Source organism: Notolepis coatsorum (genome assembly GCF_963971535.1).
Source record: "Notolepis coatsorum genome assembly, contig: SCAFFOLD_3155, whole genome shotgun sequence".
NCBI lineage: Eukaryota > Metazoa > Chordata > Actinopteri > Aulopiformes > Paralepididae > Notolepis > Notolepis coatsorum.
In genome coordinates, this window is record NW_028172000.1 from 1 (window position 1) to 18,785 (window position 18,785).

Here is an 18,785-nt window from a genome sequence, read left to right on the forward strand (position 1 = left end):
TACAAACTACACAGAGGACACTACACACTACTCAGAGGACACTACACACTACTCAGAGGACACTACACACTACTCAGAGGACACTACACACTACTCAGAGGACACTACACACTACTCAGAGGACACTACTACTACTCAGAGGACACTACACACTACTCAGAAGACACTACACACTACTCAGAGGACACTACACACTACTGAGAGGACACTACACACTACTCAGAGGACACTACACACTACTCAGAGGACACTACACACTACTCAGAGGACACTACACACTACTCAGAGGACACTACACACTACTCAGAGGACACTACTCACTACTGAGAGGACACTACACACTACTCAGAGGACACTACACACTACTCAGAGGACACTACACACTACTGAGAGGACACTACACACTACTCAGAGGACACTACACACTACTGAGAGGACACTACACACTACTCAGAGGACACTACACACTACTCAGAGGACACTACACACTACTCAGAGGACACTACACACTACTCAGAGGACACTACACACTACTGAGAGGACACTACACACTACTCAGAGGACACTACACACTACTGAGAGGACACTACACACTACTCAGAGGACACTACACACTACTCAGAGGACACTACACACTACTCAGAGGACACTACACACTACTCAGAGGACACTACACACTACTCAGAGGACACTACACACTACTCAGAGGACACTACACAGAGGACACTACACACTACTCAGAGGACACTACACACTACTCAGAGGACACTACACACTACTCAGAGGACACTACACACTACTCAGAGGACACTACACACTACTCAGAGGACACTACACACTACTCAGAGGACACTACACACTACTCAGAGGACACTACACACTACTGAGAGGACACTACACACTACTCAGAGGACACTACACACTACTCAGACACTACACACTACTCAGAGGACACTACACACTACTCAGAGGACACTACACACTACTCAGAGGACACTACACACTACTCAGAGGACACTACACACTACTCAGAGGACACTACACACTACTCAGAGGACACTACACACTACTCAGAGGACACTACACACTACTTAGAGGACACAACACACTACACACTACTCAGAGGACACTACTGAAACAAACTAAAGACCCTCTAGTTTCAGGCCTACCCAAGTGTTATACCAGTCTGATGACACCACAGGTGCCATCCCTCCCTCCCTACATCCCCCCCTCCCTGCCTCCATGGGGTTGCTCTCCTGGGCCAGGTTCTCTCCTGCTTGCCGTTCCTCTCCCACCCTCCATCCATCCTCCCTCCCTGCCTCACCTGCCTCCCTCCCTGCCTCCCTCCTTGCCTCACCTCCCTCCCTCCCTCCCTGCCTCACCTGCCTCCCTCCCTGCCTCCCTCCTTGCCTCACCTCCCTCCCTCCCTCCCTTACCTCCCTCCCTCCCTCCCTGCCTGCCTCACCTCCCTCCTTGCCTCCCTCTCTCCCTGTCTCCCTCCCTCCCTTACCTCCCTCCCTCCCTACCGGGGGTTGCTCTCCTGGGCCAGGTTCTCTCCCCTCTGGTAGGCGTGGTCTGCTATCTGGGTGGTGGACCTCTTCAGGATCTGCTTCAGCTCCGGCTCCAGGCGCTCCATGATGGCCTTGATGGCCTCCGGGATCTTCCGCAGCTTGGCCAGACCCTGGGCAGAGAGAGAGAAACACCAGGGTTCTGTTCCATTACCGTCCAACATTGTTGACACTTTGCCAAAGCGGACCACTTCAACAACATCGGGGGGGGGGGGGGGGGGGGGGTGAATGAATGAATGACTTTATTTGACAATATAAAAAATAAACATGTGACAGAAGAGCACAGTCGGGATATACTGCCAAGGATGTAACACAAAAAAGCTCAGAGCTTATTTCCATTGTGGTCCTTGTAGGGGGGTGGGGGAATGTGATGCTTAACACATGCATCATACAAAACGTGACATCACAACACATCACATATACCATTTAACATTTATATACATACAGACTCATACAACATGCAAGGGTGCCTTAAGCTAAGTGTCTAGGTATAGTCCCTTTTGAGCCATGTCTTCAGGCTGGACTTGAATTAGGGCTGGGCGATATGACGATATTATATAAATATCGGGTACAGTTCATTAACGATACACTTTTTTAACGTATCGTGGATATTGTGATGTTTTGCCCAAGAGGATTGTGTCGCGTCAATCTGGTCCACACCCGTTCAAACTTTTGAACAACGCCGCCCCCACACACACTACTGCATCAAAGTTACTACTTATTATTAACAAAGGCATTCGTTTTGTGGCATTAACATTATATAGTTACACATTCAATAACATCAGCGTATTTACCCAAACATAGCAACGTCCGATGACGACATAGATAGCAAGCGTTACTGTTCATATCTCAGCCCGTGCTGAGTTGTGCGTGCCCATTCTGCGGTCTGTTAATAAAGTTTTCAATCAGACAGATGTATGGAAAGGCTTTTATTATAACATTCGTTGCAATAAAATCATTATGGCTCGTTTAGTCATGCTGCGGTGCGCTGGTAATCACTCGTCGGCCGCGGGGAGCTGTTGTTGTTGTCGTTGAGCTGAGCTCTCGTTAAAATCAATGGCGGACAAAAGCGGAAGTAAAAAACGCATAGCGCTTGCCGATTGGTGCTAAGAACAGCAGGGCGGGTGCAAGCGGTGTGACGTAATTGGCAGACTCGACTGTCAATCAAAATTATTCTGTTGCCGGCTGAATGATTGAATGAATGAAAACGTTATTAACGATTGCAGAATGGGTACAATACAATACAGCTCAATACAACAACAGTGGACTGGAGGATGAAGACCAGAAAAAGACTTTCGTCTTTTTTTTACATAAGGGTCCTCCATTTTCAATTCATCAAAACATTTAGAGACATACACATATACAGTAGTTTCATAAAAATGCTAAAATGCTATTTATTGATTGATTGATTGATTTAAAACTTTATTAACATATTGCAGAATGGGTACAGTACAGCTCAATACATACAATTGTTAAGGGGATGCAGACCAGAGAAAGACTTTCGTCTTGTTTACATCAGGGTCCCCCATTTTCAATTAATCATATTTCATATCTAAATCATATAATATCTCATTGCTAAATATATGCAATATATAATCTAATAATCCAATAATCTAAATCTAATATATAATATAAAAATGCTAAATGCATGGGTATTTTATTTTGTCTTTAATGTTAGCTTGCAAACTCAAATACTGTCTTGGTAAGCCTCATAATGAATTGTTTGGGGAAAAAAAGAAAAACATTGTGATGTGTATCGTGTATCGCCGAAAGGTCAGAAAATATCGTGATATCATATTTAGGCCATATCGCCCAGCCCTAACTTGAATCTAACGGCACTGTCTATGGTTTTCAGTTCACTGGGCAGACTATTCCAATAGACAGCTGCTGAATATAAAAATGACTCCTTCCCCATACAGCTCCTGAATCTGACTGGCACAAAGTCAGTTGAGCTGCGCCTTGTTTGGTAAGCATGGGTGTCTCTGATTCGGTTGAAGTAATTGTTAAAGTACACTGGCACTACCCCATGCACTATTCTGTGAACTAGGCACATCCCTATCTGGTTTACTCTGTCTTCCACCTTAAGCCATCTCATGACCTCAAAGTGAGATGGGTCAAGGTGGGTTCGAGCAGGTAGCCTTAGTATTACCCTGATTAGCTTGTTTTGTGATGTCTGTAGTTTTATTTTCTGACTTTTGGGGGCACTGTTGTACCAGGAGCCACACGCATAGTCATAGTGACACTGTATGAGAGCTCCAGCAAGAATCTTCATCGCTGACTGATCTAAAAAATTCGAGATTCTGGCTAGGTATCTAGTCCTGTTATTTATCTTTGTAAGTGCTTGGTGAGCCATGCTTTCCCCTGATAAGCTGTTTTCCAGGACGCAACCGAGATATTTCACAGATGTTTTGTCTGTGAGAACAGTATCTCCTATTCTAATGTTAAAACCTGGCGATTTTCTGAGCCTGACCTTTGACCCGAATAAAATTTACTCAGTCTTCCCCACGTGGAGGGACAGCTTGTTGTGGCCTAGCCAGTCGCTAACCTTCTCTAGTTCTGCACTCAATGTCTGCTCAACCACTTTTTTGTCTTTGTGAGACACTAGTAGCAGACCACGTGAGCGGATCGGCGCGGCCGAGAAATCCGCTCTTCGCTCTTTAAAGCTTGGTCCGCTCCGCTAATCACTCATGTTGACCCCGCCCCCAAGTCGCTCTCCGCTCGCTCCCCGCTCACCTTGAATCGAGCGCTCCCCGCTCCCCGCGCCAGATCGCTCGGCAGTTTTTTTTCTTCTTTTTTTGGAGCATGGTGTAAATGAGCTCAAACTACAACAGTCTACACCCCCTGGGCCCCTTAACAATTGTTTGTATTGAGCCGCATTGTAATTGTAGCCATTCTGCAATGTTAAATAACGTTGTTTATCCATTCACTATCTCTATTAAGCGATGATAGGCTAGCCGAGCCACAATGCTATGGTCGCTGCCATTAACGTTAGCATGTAAGCTAACGTCAACAACAATGGCGTCGATACTTTTTCTAACTGGATTGAGTGTGGGCGTCTCTACAGTGACAAAGCCTGAACGAACAGCCTATCACAGGTTCACCCTTCTCATTGGTTGAAAATGGCCTTCATGTTTGTACATCGCCATCTGTTGCTTTGGCATTGTACTGCATGTATATATTACATCAGTGTTAAACCACTGTGAGCGGCCTGGAGTGGATTGGAGCGGAGGAGAACTCTCGCTCCGGACGTCGCGCCGACTCATTTTAAAACCCACTCCTCGCTCACGTCAAAACCGGCCGCTCCGCGCCCCGCGCCGCTCGCGCTCCGATCCGCTCACATGCACTGACTAGTAGGGCTGAGTCATCTGCGTATAAAAAAAGGTCACATGAGCAAGCTGCTTTCAGGTCATTTATATACAGTAGAAAGAGGAGCGGACCCAAAACACTCCCTTGTGGGACCCCGCACTCTACTGTCCGAGGACTGGAGAGAACTCCGTTTATATCTACCACCTGTTGTCTCCCTGTTAGGTAGGAACCAATCAATTTCTGAGCTGCCTCATTAAAGCCTAGGGCCCTAAGCTTCATTAACAAGATGTTGTGATCCACTGAATCAAATGCCTTCTGGAGGTCTAACATTACCATTCCACAGAACTTTCCCTCGTCTACCTCTTTCCTGATGTAATCTGTGAGGAACAGCAGGCAGGTGTCTGTGGAGTGGGACCTCCTGAAACCAGATTGGTATTTGTACATGATGTTATTAGTGGAGAAATACCCGTCTATTTGCTCATATACTAGCCTCTCAATGGTTTTTGATAGAACGCCCAGGATGGAAATGGGTCTGTAGTTACCCGGTTCCAATTTGTTTCCCTTTTTGTGGAGAGGAATAACTCTTGCCGATTTCATTTCGCTTGGAAATGTTCCTGTGTCAATGGCTAGGTTGGTAATGTGAGCTACATATGGGGCAATGATTTCTGCATTTTTTACCAGGGATGTTGTCTAATCCAGTAGCCCTTGAGGTGTCAAGTTTTTTAAGCTTTTCCTGGACCTCCATCTCAGTCACTTTCCTAAAGGAGAAAGCATTTGCTTTAACCCCCTGATCTAGGTAGAATTTATGGACTTCACTCTCTATGTTGTTGCCGGGTTTAGCTGGGATCTTTTCCGATATAGTTTTTGCAATGGATGTAAAATAGCTATTCAGACAGTCTGCCACCTCTGATTTGTCTGCTGAAATTTTGTCTCCTATTTCTAAACTGATATTGCCCGATTTAGTCTTTAATTTCTTACTGTATCCTACCTCTTTAAGTGTCCTCCAGAGTTTCCTTGAGTTGTTCCTATACTCTGTTATTTTTTCATTAAAAAAACCCTTCTTCGCCCCTTTAATCAAACTATTTACATAGTTTTTGTGTTTCTTTAAATCTAGGAAAGCCTGTTCTGTCCTGGACTTCTTAAATAGTTTAAAAAGATTGTTCCTTATTTTAATAGCTTTTAAAATGTCATCATTAATCCAGGGCTGTGTCCTCTGCTTTATCCTGACCATCTTCCTGGGTGCTAATCTGTCAACTACTTTAAGAAATGTTGTTTTGAAACCATCCCATGCTTGATCAACCTCTTTGCAGTGGAGTGTTTGACGATGTTTAGGTGATACAGAAGATCTGAGTAAGTCAAACAGCATGACGTTCTGCTGCCAGAAGGACACGTGTATCTCACAAGACGTTCATTGAGTAGAATGTGAGAGATGATCAGAACGTACTCAACCTCTACCGTCTTTAACTATGAATGAACACAACACTCTAACTCACCACCTTTAGATAATAAAGTACTCAACCTCTACTGTCTTTAACTATGAGTGAACACAACACTGTAACTTACCATCTCCAGACAATAAAGTACTCAACCTCTACTGTCTTTATTATGAATGAACACAACACTCTAACTCACCATCTCTAGATAATAAAGTACTCAACCTCTACTGTCTTTAACTATGAGTGAACACAACACTCTAACTTACCATCTCCAGACAATAAAGTAATCAACCTCTACTGTCTTTAACTATGAGTGAACACAACACTCTAACTCACCATCTTTAGATAATAAAGTACTCAACCTCTACTGTCTTTAACTATGAATGAACACAACACTAACTCACCATCTCTAGATAATAAAGTACTCAACCTCTACTGTCTTTAACTATGAATGAACACAACACTCTAACTCACCATCTTTAGATAATAAAGTACTCAACGTCTACTGTCTTTAACTATAAATTAACACAACACTAACTCACCATCTTTAGATAATAAAGTACTCAAACTCTACTGTCTTTAACTATAAATTAACACAACACTAACTCACCATCTTTAGATAATAAAGTACTCAAACTCTACTGTCTTTAACTATAAATTAACACAACACTAACTCACCATCTTTAGATAATAAAGTACTCAACCTCTACTGTCTTTAACTATGAATGAACACAACACTAACTCACCATCTCTAGATAATAAAGTACTCAAACTCTACTGTCTTTAACTATAAATTAACACAACACTAACTCACCATCTTTAGATAATAAAGTACTCAAACTCTACTGTCTTTAACTATGAATGAACACAACAGTCTAACTTACCATCTTTAGATAATAAAGTACTCAACCTCTACTGTCTTTAACTATGAATGAACACAACACTCTCTGTGTGTGTGTGCTCCTGTGTGTGTGTGTGTGTGTGTGTGTGTGTGTGTGTGTGTGTGTGTGTGTGTGTGTGTGTGTGTGTGTGTGTGTGTGTGTGTGTGTGTGTGTGTGTGTGTGTGTGTGTGTGTGTGTGTACCTTGATTAGGATGCCCATGAACTCAATGCTGTTCTCCTCAGGAGCCTCCATCTGGCTGAGCTCCTTCACCTCCTGCTGCAGCTCACGCACTACACACACACACACACACACACACACACACACACACACACACACACACACACACACACACACACACAACACACACAAAGGTGCAGATGAGCGAGAGCGTAGATACTGCTTGTTCCTACCTGTATCACTGTACATATTAACCCTTTCACTGCCAGACTACAGAAGTAATGTAAGTCAAGTCAAGTCAAGTCAAGAGTTTTAATTGTCACGGCATACAGGTATACAATGAAATGCGGGTGGTCTTGCCCGCAACGATGTGCAATACAGTGGTACATATAATAGAATCAAAAGAAGAAACAACATTGTGCAGTAACAGGTAGCAGGTAACATGGAGTGACATCTCGGTATCTGTACATAGTTATTTACAGAGCATGTGTGACATGCTAGTTAGCTTTGGTAGTGCAATACACTGTTCCTGTTATTCTAATTTAAAGTGTCCTTTCCTTTGGCCATAAGTGTGCGTGTGCGTGTAATGTAATGCGCCAGAGAAACACCTGGCGCAGAGACCTGGAGGCAGACACCAAGACCATGAAGATGACCTGGAACCAACTGGAGAGAACAGCTCAAGACAGAGATGCTTGGAGATCACTTGTTGACGGCCTATGCTCCAGAAGGGGTAGCAGGCGTAAGTAAGTAAGTGAGAGGGTTAACCTGCTGTTGTGTGGCAGTGAAAGGGTTAACATTATGTGTATTGTATGTCTGTACATACATCTGATTAGCACTATTACTCAGTAGTACGCATTTATATATTTTATACCCAGTTCAATCACCTGTACATTGTATATTACTGTTGCACTGTTACATTTGCACAAACCTATTTTTTGTTGCACTGTACTTGTGCTGTATGATGATGACAATACATTTGAATATAATCTAATCTAATTGGTGCATTTATATAGTGCATTCTATCCAAAGCGCTTTACAATTTTGTTCCTCACATTTACCCGTTCACTCACACATTCACACACCGACGGCGGAGGCGACCATGCAAGGTGCCGACCTGCTCATCGGGAGCAGTTAGGGGTTAACAGAACACATTCATGGCCAACCACGTATACGTGTTTGGGCGCCATGCTTAAAGGGCCAACCACATATATATATATACGTGATAAACTCGTATTTGCTTTTATTCCATTTTAATATCCTACTCAATGTCACGGAGCGGCACTGCAGATTTACCCTACTCTTGGGATTCGAAAAAGTGCATTACCGGCCAGATTCTGGTAGGGGCGCTGTCTCGATAATGCAGTGTTCCCTGTGGCAGAACGGATGACGTTTTTTTTCATCCTGCAGTGAATTTTCCTGTTAGCCTGAAGCTATGCCTGTAGCCTGTAGCCTGGAATACTTTTTGGGACGCTGAAATCAGTATGCAGTAAAGGAATATAGCATCAGCCAATGCACATATCGATCTACCAGATGGCGATCGATAACTGGGAAATCCTTTTTGGGATCCAACCGGCCCACGGTAAGAGCTTTTTCACATAAATTTCATGCTGATCAGGCCTTGCTTTGATAGCCAACCAGCCGATCAGCGAATGAGGCTAATGAGGCTAATGCAGTTATTGGTAATCAATAATCAGAAACGACATCCCCCGCCCCCCCCCATTTCATGCATTCATGGTGGACCATGATACTGATAATATGCATTTAGATTTTTAGCTCTAGCTTGTGTATAGCCGAAACGCCATTCGATTTAACGTTATTAGCTTAGCGCCCTGTATCTCGCCTTCCAGGAAATACCCCAGACCATTCTGCTATAACATTCATATTCACAACGCTATAAAATGGGAACGTATTGATGAAAAAAAAAATGTGTTTAAGGCATATTGAAGGGACGGTTTATAGTATCAATTGACAATGACAATGGACAGATAGCAATAATATAAAGTATAGATTTAGCTCTACAAACAGCCTCACGCACAATGAAAGGTTGTTATGATAAACTGGCCTTATAGAGTGAGATTAGACGGATCCGATTCCTAGACGGAAAATGTTAAGTGTCTTGCTCAAGGACACTTTGACATGCTGCCGGGAGGAGCGGGAATCGAACCGGGAACCTTCCGATTACCAGATGACCGCTCTACCTCCTGAGCCACCATAGTCCTAATCTAATATACTCTAATATAATCTAATATAATCTAATAATAATATAATCCCATCCCATAAACATCCAAAAATCCCAAACTAGCCATCATTACATAACAGGGTGTGTAGATGACTAATCCTAGCCTCTAATTATTCTAACAAACTCCTGAAAACAACTCAAACTCCAACTTCACTTCTCTCTCCTCCTCCTCCTCCCTCTCCTCCTCCCCCTCCTCCTCCTCCCTCTCTTCCTCTCCTCCTCCTCCTCCCTCTCTTCCTCCATCAGACCTTGGCACATTAGCAGTTAAATAGCGAGCGGCAGCATCAGGTGAGGTTCTAATCTCCCGTCAGACGGAGCCTCCCGGCGCTCAGAGAGTTAATGTTTATTATGTCTGTAAATTAATGGCCTCTGTGTGGTTCCCCCCCCCCCCACCCCTTTCCGACTGTAGTTTGCGTAATAATTACCCACAATTACCCGCTACAAACGAGCGTCTCTGAGGCCGTTAGCCAGAATGAGCTGCGCGGTTGATGGGAGCAGGCTGGTGCGTTGTGACCATCACAACGTTATATAGACACTTAGGGCACAGGCGCAGGTAATCGTTAGGGTTTAAGAAAAATAACTCTCTCTCTTTTTTCCCCACCGTTATGGAGAAAGATGTGTTTTAGCACGAGTGGTGATTTCAGTGCCCAGGTGTGAATGAACAGGATGCTGCGTAATCTGCGTTTGTGTGTCTTTGTGTATGTTTGTGTGTTTTTGTGTATCTTTGTGAATGTTTGTGTCTTTGTGTATGTTTGTGTGTCTTTGTGTATGTTTGTGTGTATGTTTGTGTGTCTGTGTGTGTGCGTGCGTGTGTGTGTCATCATTTACGTGTCTTTGACTTTGTATGATTGCACATTCAACTCTGAGTGCATCCGTGTGTGTAGTAATAATGAGTAATCAGTGGTGTGTAGTAATAATGAGTAATCAGTGGTGTGTAGTAATAATGAGTATCCGTGTGTGTAGTAATAATGAGTAATCAGTGGTGTGTAGTAATAATGAGTAATCAGTGGTGTGTTCATGCGTCAGTCTTCATCAGCGTCCTCTGGATGTGCTCAGTGATTTCACACATACACACAGTATGCATGTGTACTGTTACTGTACGCATGTGTACTGTTACTGTACGCATGTGTGTTCGATGGGCAGGTTGTAGCTGTAATGGCAGAAGCCAGGTCCGCATTATTAATAAAGACCCTGACTACACTTAGCCCCAGAATGCTATGCTTCTGACCTGAATGCTTCTGACCTGAATGCTTCTGACCTGAATGCTTCTGACCTGAATGCTTCCGACCTGAATGCTTCTGACCTGAATGCTTCTGACCTGAATGCTTCTGACCTGAATGCTTCCGACCTGAATGCTTCGAAGCTTCAATGGCTTCAAAGGTTATCTATATTGGGAACTTCTTTCTCTCTTCCACTCCCATCTAGTTAGTGTTGTTAGGATCGTACCACTGCCAGTCCCAGGGGTGCTGAACTGAGACGAGTCCAGGAGTTTGCGTGGGGTGGACAGACTGCTGACATCCAACATGGGCATCGGTGAAGTGTCCTTGGCTGCAGAGCTGGAGGAGAGAGAGAGAGAGAGAGAGAGAGAGAGAGAGAGAGAGAGAGAGAGAGAAGAGAGAGAGAGAGAGAGAGAGAGAGAAAGAGACAGAGAGAAAGAGACAGAGAGAAAGTGAGATGGGGGAGAGTGAGAGAGAAAGAGGGGGGATGAGAGAGAAAGAGGGGGAGAGAGAGAAGAGACACACAATTATCATAATCATCAAAATTACAATGTCTCTAATCTTCAAAACACCTTCATCATGGCTCCACTCTCATGGTTAAAACACCTTCATCATGGCTCCACTCTCATGGTTAAAACACCTCCATCATGGCTCCACTCTCATGGTTAAAACACCTTCATCATTTGCGTTCGTCACCAACGCCGGAGACGCTGGATTCGCCTGTTCGAATCCAGCTCCCGGCATTGTCACCAGCTTGGCTGGCCGTTCACACTAATACAATTGGCAGTATTAGAGGGTTGGAGAAGCTGGCGGGGTGGGTCCGGGTCGTTGTAAACAGCGACTCCTACAGTTCGGTCGGGGCGCCTGCTCAGCGCGGATAGGATCTAAGGGGGGTAGTGTGATCCGTCCACACGTTATCCGCGCTGCCAGGTGAAAAGAAGCGGTTGATTGGCTAGACGTGTGTCGGAGGAAGCACGTGATAGCCTCCACTCTCCCAGACCGACTGTGGGGGGTAAGTGCGCAGCGACCAGGAAGGGGATTGGGAATTGGCATAACGACTAACATTGGGATGGGAGAAAATCGGAGGAAAAAGGAGGGGGAATTTTTTTTTTTTAAATTAAAAATAAAACACCTTCATCATGGCTCCACTCTCATGGTTAAAACACCTTCATCGTGGCTCCACTCTCATGGTTAAAACACCTTCATCATGGCTCCACTCTCATGGTTAAAACACCTTCATCATGGCTCCACTCTCATGGTTAAAACACCATCATCATGGCTCCACTCTCATGGTTAAAACACCATCATCATGGCTCCACTTTCATGGTTAAAACACCATCATCATGGCTCCACTCTCATGGTTAAAACATCAGCTTTAGAACAACATGCTTGTTGAGGCTCCAAGAGAATCACTGAGGATCTTAAAAAAAGCAAAGAAAGAAGACGACACCTGACAACGTCTACGTCTCCACCACAGACCCTGGGCTAAACGGGTCTCCACCACCTCTCTGACAACGAGCCCTGCATCTCTGCGTGTGGAATGGCGCTGCTTCCCAATGAGCCGGTTACATGAGGGAGGGAGAGAGAGAAAGGGAGGGAGAGAGAGATTGAAAGGGAGGGAGGGTCAAGGAGGGAGGGAGGTGGCCGCTCAGCTGAAATAACGTTCTAATTCCATTTTCCTGAAGTCATTTAGAAATTTCAGAAACCGTGCCAAATAAAACGGGTACTTTTAGGAAAAGTCATTGAGTGACGGAGCTGGAGCTCGACCGAGTGACGAGGATACATTTATTGAAAATGCCTAGGGGTCATGTGACCCCTTGTCGGCTGTGCTAGTGTTAACAGGCGGCGTGTAAACAACACGCCACGCCGCGCAGCCTGCTAAGTGAGCCGGCCGTATGGAGGTCGGCCTGTTGTTAGAGCCGCGCCACAATAACACGGAGGCTGTCACGCTCTGACCCCCGGTGATACATCACTGCACCCCACAGTGGCACCAGCACCGCGGTTACTGCACCGCCCGCGCGCGCACCACACACTAGGGCTGAGCCCAAACGTTTGAACCTTCGTTCGTTACGTTGGCATTCGAATTCTAAATCAACATTAACATTTTTTATAAAAAAAAGATTTTTTTTTTATTTTATTATTATTATTTTTTCCTTCTGTTTAAACCAATGGGGTTTTTCTTCACAGTTGCAGATAAAGATTAGGCTACACTAATATTATAGTATAAGTTGATTTAATTGATTTAGTTGGGGTGGGGCTTCTCCCTGGGCTGGGTCTGGGGCTGGAAAGTTGATTTAATAAAAGAAAAAAATACTCATTTAATCAGATTAATCTCTTTATTCAAATTGAGGATTTAGTTTGAGGATATAAAAAAAAAAAAAAAAAAAATTAAAAAGTATATATTTAAAAAAAGAATTTTTTTATTAAAAACGAAGGTTCAAACGTCCGTTCGAAAAACCCTGACGAAGTTCGAATACCAAAAACAGGCTTCGGGGACAGCATTAACACACACACACACAAGTGTATGTGAACGAACACACACACAGGAGTATGAAGTCACCTGTGTGCAGATGTAAAGCCTGTGCTCGTTGCCGTGGGGCAGTGACCTGCATTAACCCTTTCACTGACACACGACAGAAGGTTAACCCTTTACTATCACACAACCGACAGTCGCCGTCGGTTGTGTGATAGCAAAGGGTTAACCTTCTGTCGTGTGGCAGTGAAAGGGTTAACCGGCTGTTGTGTGGCAGTGAAAGGGTTAACCTTCTGTGAATTGTCGCAGTGAAAGGGTTAACCGTTTTGGTAGTGGGGCAGTGACCTGCATTAACGTGTTACATGGCTGCATCTTGGAACAAGCGGAACTGGAATCTATCACCACCAGCGCACACACGCCATTCAGCCTTCCTGCTCTACGTCTAGTTCTACGTCTTCCTGCTCTACGTCTAGTTCTACGTCTTCCTGCTCTACGTCTAGTTCTACGTCTTCCTGCTCTACGTCTAGTTCTACGTCTTCCTGCTCTACGTCTAGTTCTACGTCTTCCTGCTCTACGTCTAGTTCTACGTCTTCCTGCTCTACGTCTAGTTCTACGTCTTCCTGCTCTACGTCTAGTTCTACGTCTTCCTGCTCTACGTCTAGTGCTACGTCTTCCTGCTCTACGTCTAGTTCTACGTCTTCCTGCTCTACGTCTAGTTCTACGTCTTCCTGCTCTACGTCTAGTTCTACGTCTTCCTGCTCTACGTCTAGTTCTACGTCTTCCTGCTCTACGTCTAGTTCTACGTCTTCCTGCTCTACGTCTAGTTCTACGTCTTCCTGCTCTACGTCTAGTTCTACGTCTTCCTGCTCTACGTCTAGTTCTACGTCTTCCTGCTCTACGTCTAGTTCTACGTCTTGATGTTCCACGTCTTGATGTTCCACGTCTTGTAGTTCTACGTCTAGTTCTACGTCTTGATGTTCCACGTCTTGATGTTCCACGTCTTGTAGTTCTACATCTTGTAGTTCCACGTCTTGATGTTCCACGTCTCAGTGTTTCCCACAGGATTTTGTGAGACTGTGGTGGGTGAACCTCGGCCCCTCTAGGGGGGTCCGGGGGCATGGCCCCCTGGAACTATTTTTTTTGTGTACATTTTAAAGTTAAATGCATCAATCTGGTGCACTTTGAGAGCAAACTAAAGAGGCTAGATCTATGATGAACTTTGTGCTCAAAACACAAAATCGACTAGACTAGTGCTTCCCAATCCTCTCCTCGAGGCACCCCAGCTGTTCAATGTATTTGTTAAATTCCACCACCAGCAAACCTGATTCAACTTAACCCTTTCTCTGCCACGCTTATATCCATCCTTGTAGCCAGTCTGCCAGCTCTATTTGTCTATGGAGATGTTCACCTACTTTGCAGGGCTATAACTTTTTCAATTGTATTGCTAAATTGACATTACTATGGCCCATTCAACATCGATTAGCTATCGTTCAGGATGTAGGAACGTTTTACTTTTTCATTCACACATTCATACAAAAATACAGTCTAGAGTATAAATATGTTTTTATCGTTTTCTGCAGTATTTCATAGAACGTGAGTTATAGCCATAAATGCATATATTAGATCATCAAATGCAGTTTGATACCGATTGACGCCAGATAAAAAATTTCAAATGTACAAGGTCCCAGACGTTATGACTCATCATGCGCGGTTGACCGGAGGGGGGGGGGGGGGGTCGTTTATAAGTCCGTGGCCGACGTTAAATCATTCATGTAGTATGGGTGATATATAGATCAGAGCAGTTTGTGATGTGGATCGAGGCGATCCAGTTCCGGTTTGTATAATACTAATATACGCCCAAATCATGTGGATTATTGAGTTATGGCAACAATCCATATCCACGGTGTGTGTCTTGAGTCCCGCGACGATAAACGAGTGGCCGGACGGAATTAGGGGACGGACCAAGCAACAAAGGGGATATCCGGTTTGGCAACTCGCCGATCAGCCACCAGGTGGCAGTATTGAAGCGTTGCAGAGTTGTGCTGAGTCCCGCAGCATCAGACAATCCTCCGTGAGTGAAATATGAATACCATGGCGAAAATATGAAATATGATCAGAATAACGTTGTACGCCGTGATCTGGTAGAATTCGCATGAACTTGAAACCCGTCTTAAGCCGTTTCCGGCGGGGAATGTGTTAATTGTTTTTTTTCTTTTTTTTTCTCTCCTATAATAGTGGGGGTCGCGGCTCTCTGACACCGTTATTTTTGGGTCGCGGCCTGAAAAGTTTGGGAACCCCTGGACTAGAGCATACATTTGAGCCATCAAAGAAATGAAGCTAAAGTGGTTACCTGTGTTGAACTGGTTCATTTTTTAGAAAATATAAAAATATACTGGATTACTATTACGACTCCTACCAATACTACTGATACATCCCTATTGGCAAACTTTATATAAAAAAAGGAGAGAAAAAATATAAAAAAATGTTGGTTCATTATAAAACTGTGGCGGGACTAATTAGACTGTGGCGGGCCGCCACACAGTCTAGGTAATTAATGGGAAACACTGATGTCTTGATGTTCTACGTCTAGTAGTTCTACGTCTTGTAGTTCCACGTCTTGTAGTTCTACATCTTGTAGTTCCACGTCTTGTAGTTCCACGTCTTGATGTTCCACATCTTGATGTTCCACGTCTTGATGTTCCACATCTTGGAGTTCCACGTCTTGAAGTTCCACGTCTTGATGTTCTACATCTTGATGTTCCATGTCTTGTAGTTCTACATCTAGTAGTTCTACATCTTGTAGTTCTACGTCTTGATGTTCTATGTCTTGTAGTTCTACGTCTAGTAGTTCTACATCTTGTAGTTCTACGTCTTGATGTTCCACGTCTTGATGTTCCACGTCTTGATGTTCAACGTCTAGTAGTTCTACGTCTTGGAGTTCCACGTCTTGGAGTTCCACGTCTTGGAGTTCCACGTCTTGTAGTTCTACATCTTGGAGTTCTACATCTTGGAGTTCCACGTCTTGATGTTCCACGTCTTGTAGTTCTATGTCTTGGAGTTCCACGTCTTGGAGTTCCACATCTTGGAGTTCCACGTCTTGTAGTTCTATGTCTTGGAGTTCCACGTCTTGGAGTTCCACGTCTTGTAGTTCTACATCTTGGAGTTCCACGTCTTGTAGTTCTACGTCTTGATGTTCCACGTCTTGGAGTTCTACATCTTGGGAGTTCCACGTCTTGTAGTTCTACATCTTGATGTTCCACGTCTTGATGTTCCACGTCTTGGAGTTCTACGTCTTGATGTTCCGCATACCTTTGATTTGGAAGTATTTGGGGTTTCAGGCGAGCAACCTGAACGATTTGGGCATAATGCATATAACGCGTCATATCTCGCGATCTATGAAAAAATACTGGATTATTTTGGAAAGGGACGATCTTTAGAGTGTAATAGCGCACAAACTGAAGTATGTAGAAATGAACTGGTTTGTCAATGTTGGACTATAAACAACGCCTGTCAAATGAGACATACTATTGTCTCCATAGCTATAATACAGAACACACAATGGGCCCGCAAACATTGCGAAAATAGTCAATAACCCTACTAAAATATATATACCTTTATAGTTGGGATATAATAGAGCCTTTTGTTGATTTGATCTAGTTTTAGCCCCACGCTCAGTTCCTCAGCCACAGTGATGCAGTGATACAACCACAGACACAACCCTCTCTCTGCTCAGTTCCTCAGCCACAGTGATGCAGTGATACAACCACAGACACAACCCTCTCTCTGCTCAGTTCCTCAGCCACAGTGATGCAGTGATACAACCACAGACACAACCCTCTCTCTGCTCAGTTCCTCAGCCACAGTGATGCAGTGATACAACCACAGACACAACCCTCTCTCTGCTCAGTTCCTCAGCCACAGTGATGCAGTGATACAACCACAGACACAACCCTCTCTCTGCTCAGTTCCTCAGCCACAGTGATGCAGTGATACAACCACAGACACAACCCTCTCTCTGCTCAGTTCCTCAGCCACAGTGATGCAGTGATACAACCACAGACACAACCCTCTCTCTGCTCAGTTCCTCAGCCACAGTGATGCAGTGATACAACCACAGACACAACCCTCTCTCTGCTCAGTTCCTCAGCCACAGTGATGCAGTGATACAACCACAGACACAACCCTCTCTCTGCTCAGTTCCTCAGCCACAGTGATACAATCAAAAGGTGGGTAAACTTTGAACTCCATTCGATGACCACAGTAACACCTAATAACCAAACAATACTAAATGTATACTATACACACATGTGTTGTTCAGAAGTAATTATTTGTAGAAAGAAAGTTGATAGTTTTGTTTCACCTCCTCAAAAAGACCCTGTCGTCCTCTAACAGAAAGAAGGTGGGTAGAGTGAGTGTTCAGGTGGGCTGGTTTGACCCTACTCACCCCAGGCAGGCGCATGGCATTCTTGTCCTTGTTCTTGTGTCCCAGGCGGCTGGTGGACTTGATGTAGAGGTGTCGGTGGAGCTCGTCGATCAGGACCAGGTGGATGTTGAGCTTCCTGCTGTGCAGCTCCAGACGGAGGTCCCCCAGTCCCATGCCACCTGAAGGAGGGGCCCCTCCAGAGACTCCACAGCAGACACCTGCACCAAGGGGACACAGGGGGTTATAGGGCTGAGCGAGACACACATACACACACACACACACACACACACACACACACACACACACACACACTATGATGGCTTTTATTTATCCTGAGAATGTGAAATTCAGTTTATTTTCCTTCTTGTATGAATAGTTGGGTGGGTCAGTCAGTTATCCCACACTTGACATGTCTACAGATATCCACCCAGGGGGTCTCTTTCACAGTGACTGTCAACTTTACCCGTTGTAAATATTCAATGTGTACAGATGAGTTCATATTCAACATGTATTCTAGTGTTTATTGACATTTAATGGATATTTTTGTAGTTTTTGATGATAATGGCTGGATGATAATAGCTGGATGATAATAGCGTGGATGATAGTGGATGATAACGGCTGGATGATAATGGATGATATATAGCTGGATGATAATGGATGATAATAGCTGGATGATAATAGCTGGATGATAATAGCTGGATGATAACGGCTGGATGATAATGAGCTGATGATAATAGCTGGATGATATGGCTGGATGATAATAGCTGGATGATAATAGCTGGATGATAATAGCTGGATGATAATGGCTGGATGATAATAGCTGATGATAACGGTCTGGATGATAATAGCTGGATGATAATAGCTGGACTGATAATGGCTGCGATGATAATAGCTGGATGATAATAGCTGGATGATAATAGCTGGATGATAACGGCTGGATGATATCTTAGCTGGATGATAACGGCTGGATGATAACGGCTGGATGATAATGGCTGGATGATAATAGCTGGATGATATGCTGGATGACTAATGGCTGGATGATAATAGCTGGATGATAATGGCTG

The 18,785-nt window shown here is 44.3% G+C and overlaps 1 protein-coding gene across 1 annotated transcript; it reads right to left on the reverse strand.

The window, feature by feature from the left end:
- Positions 1–1,522: 1,522 nt before the first annotated feature.
- Positions 1,523–17,939, reverse strand: LOC311248135 (exocyst complex component 4-like; the record flags this gene model as incomplete). The annotated part of the gene is given in 6 exon segments (XM_084339077.1): positions 1,523–1,681; positions 7,394–7,482; positions 11,055–11,164; positions 17,743–17,747; positions 17,749–17,892; positions 17,895–17,939. Coding segments are annotated over 6 exon segments (552 nt in total), but the record flags the coding sequence as incomplete, so codon positions are not given.
- Positions 17,940–18,785: the final 846 nt, after the last annotated feature.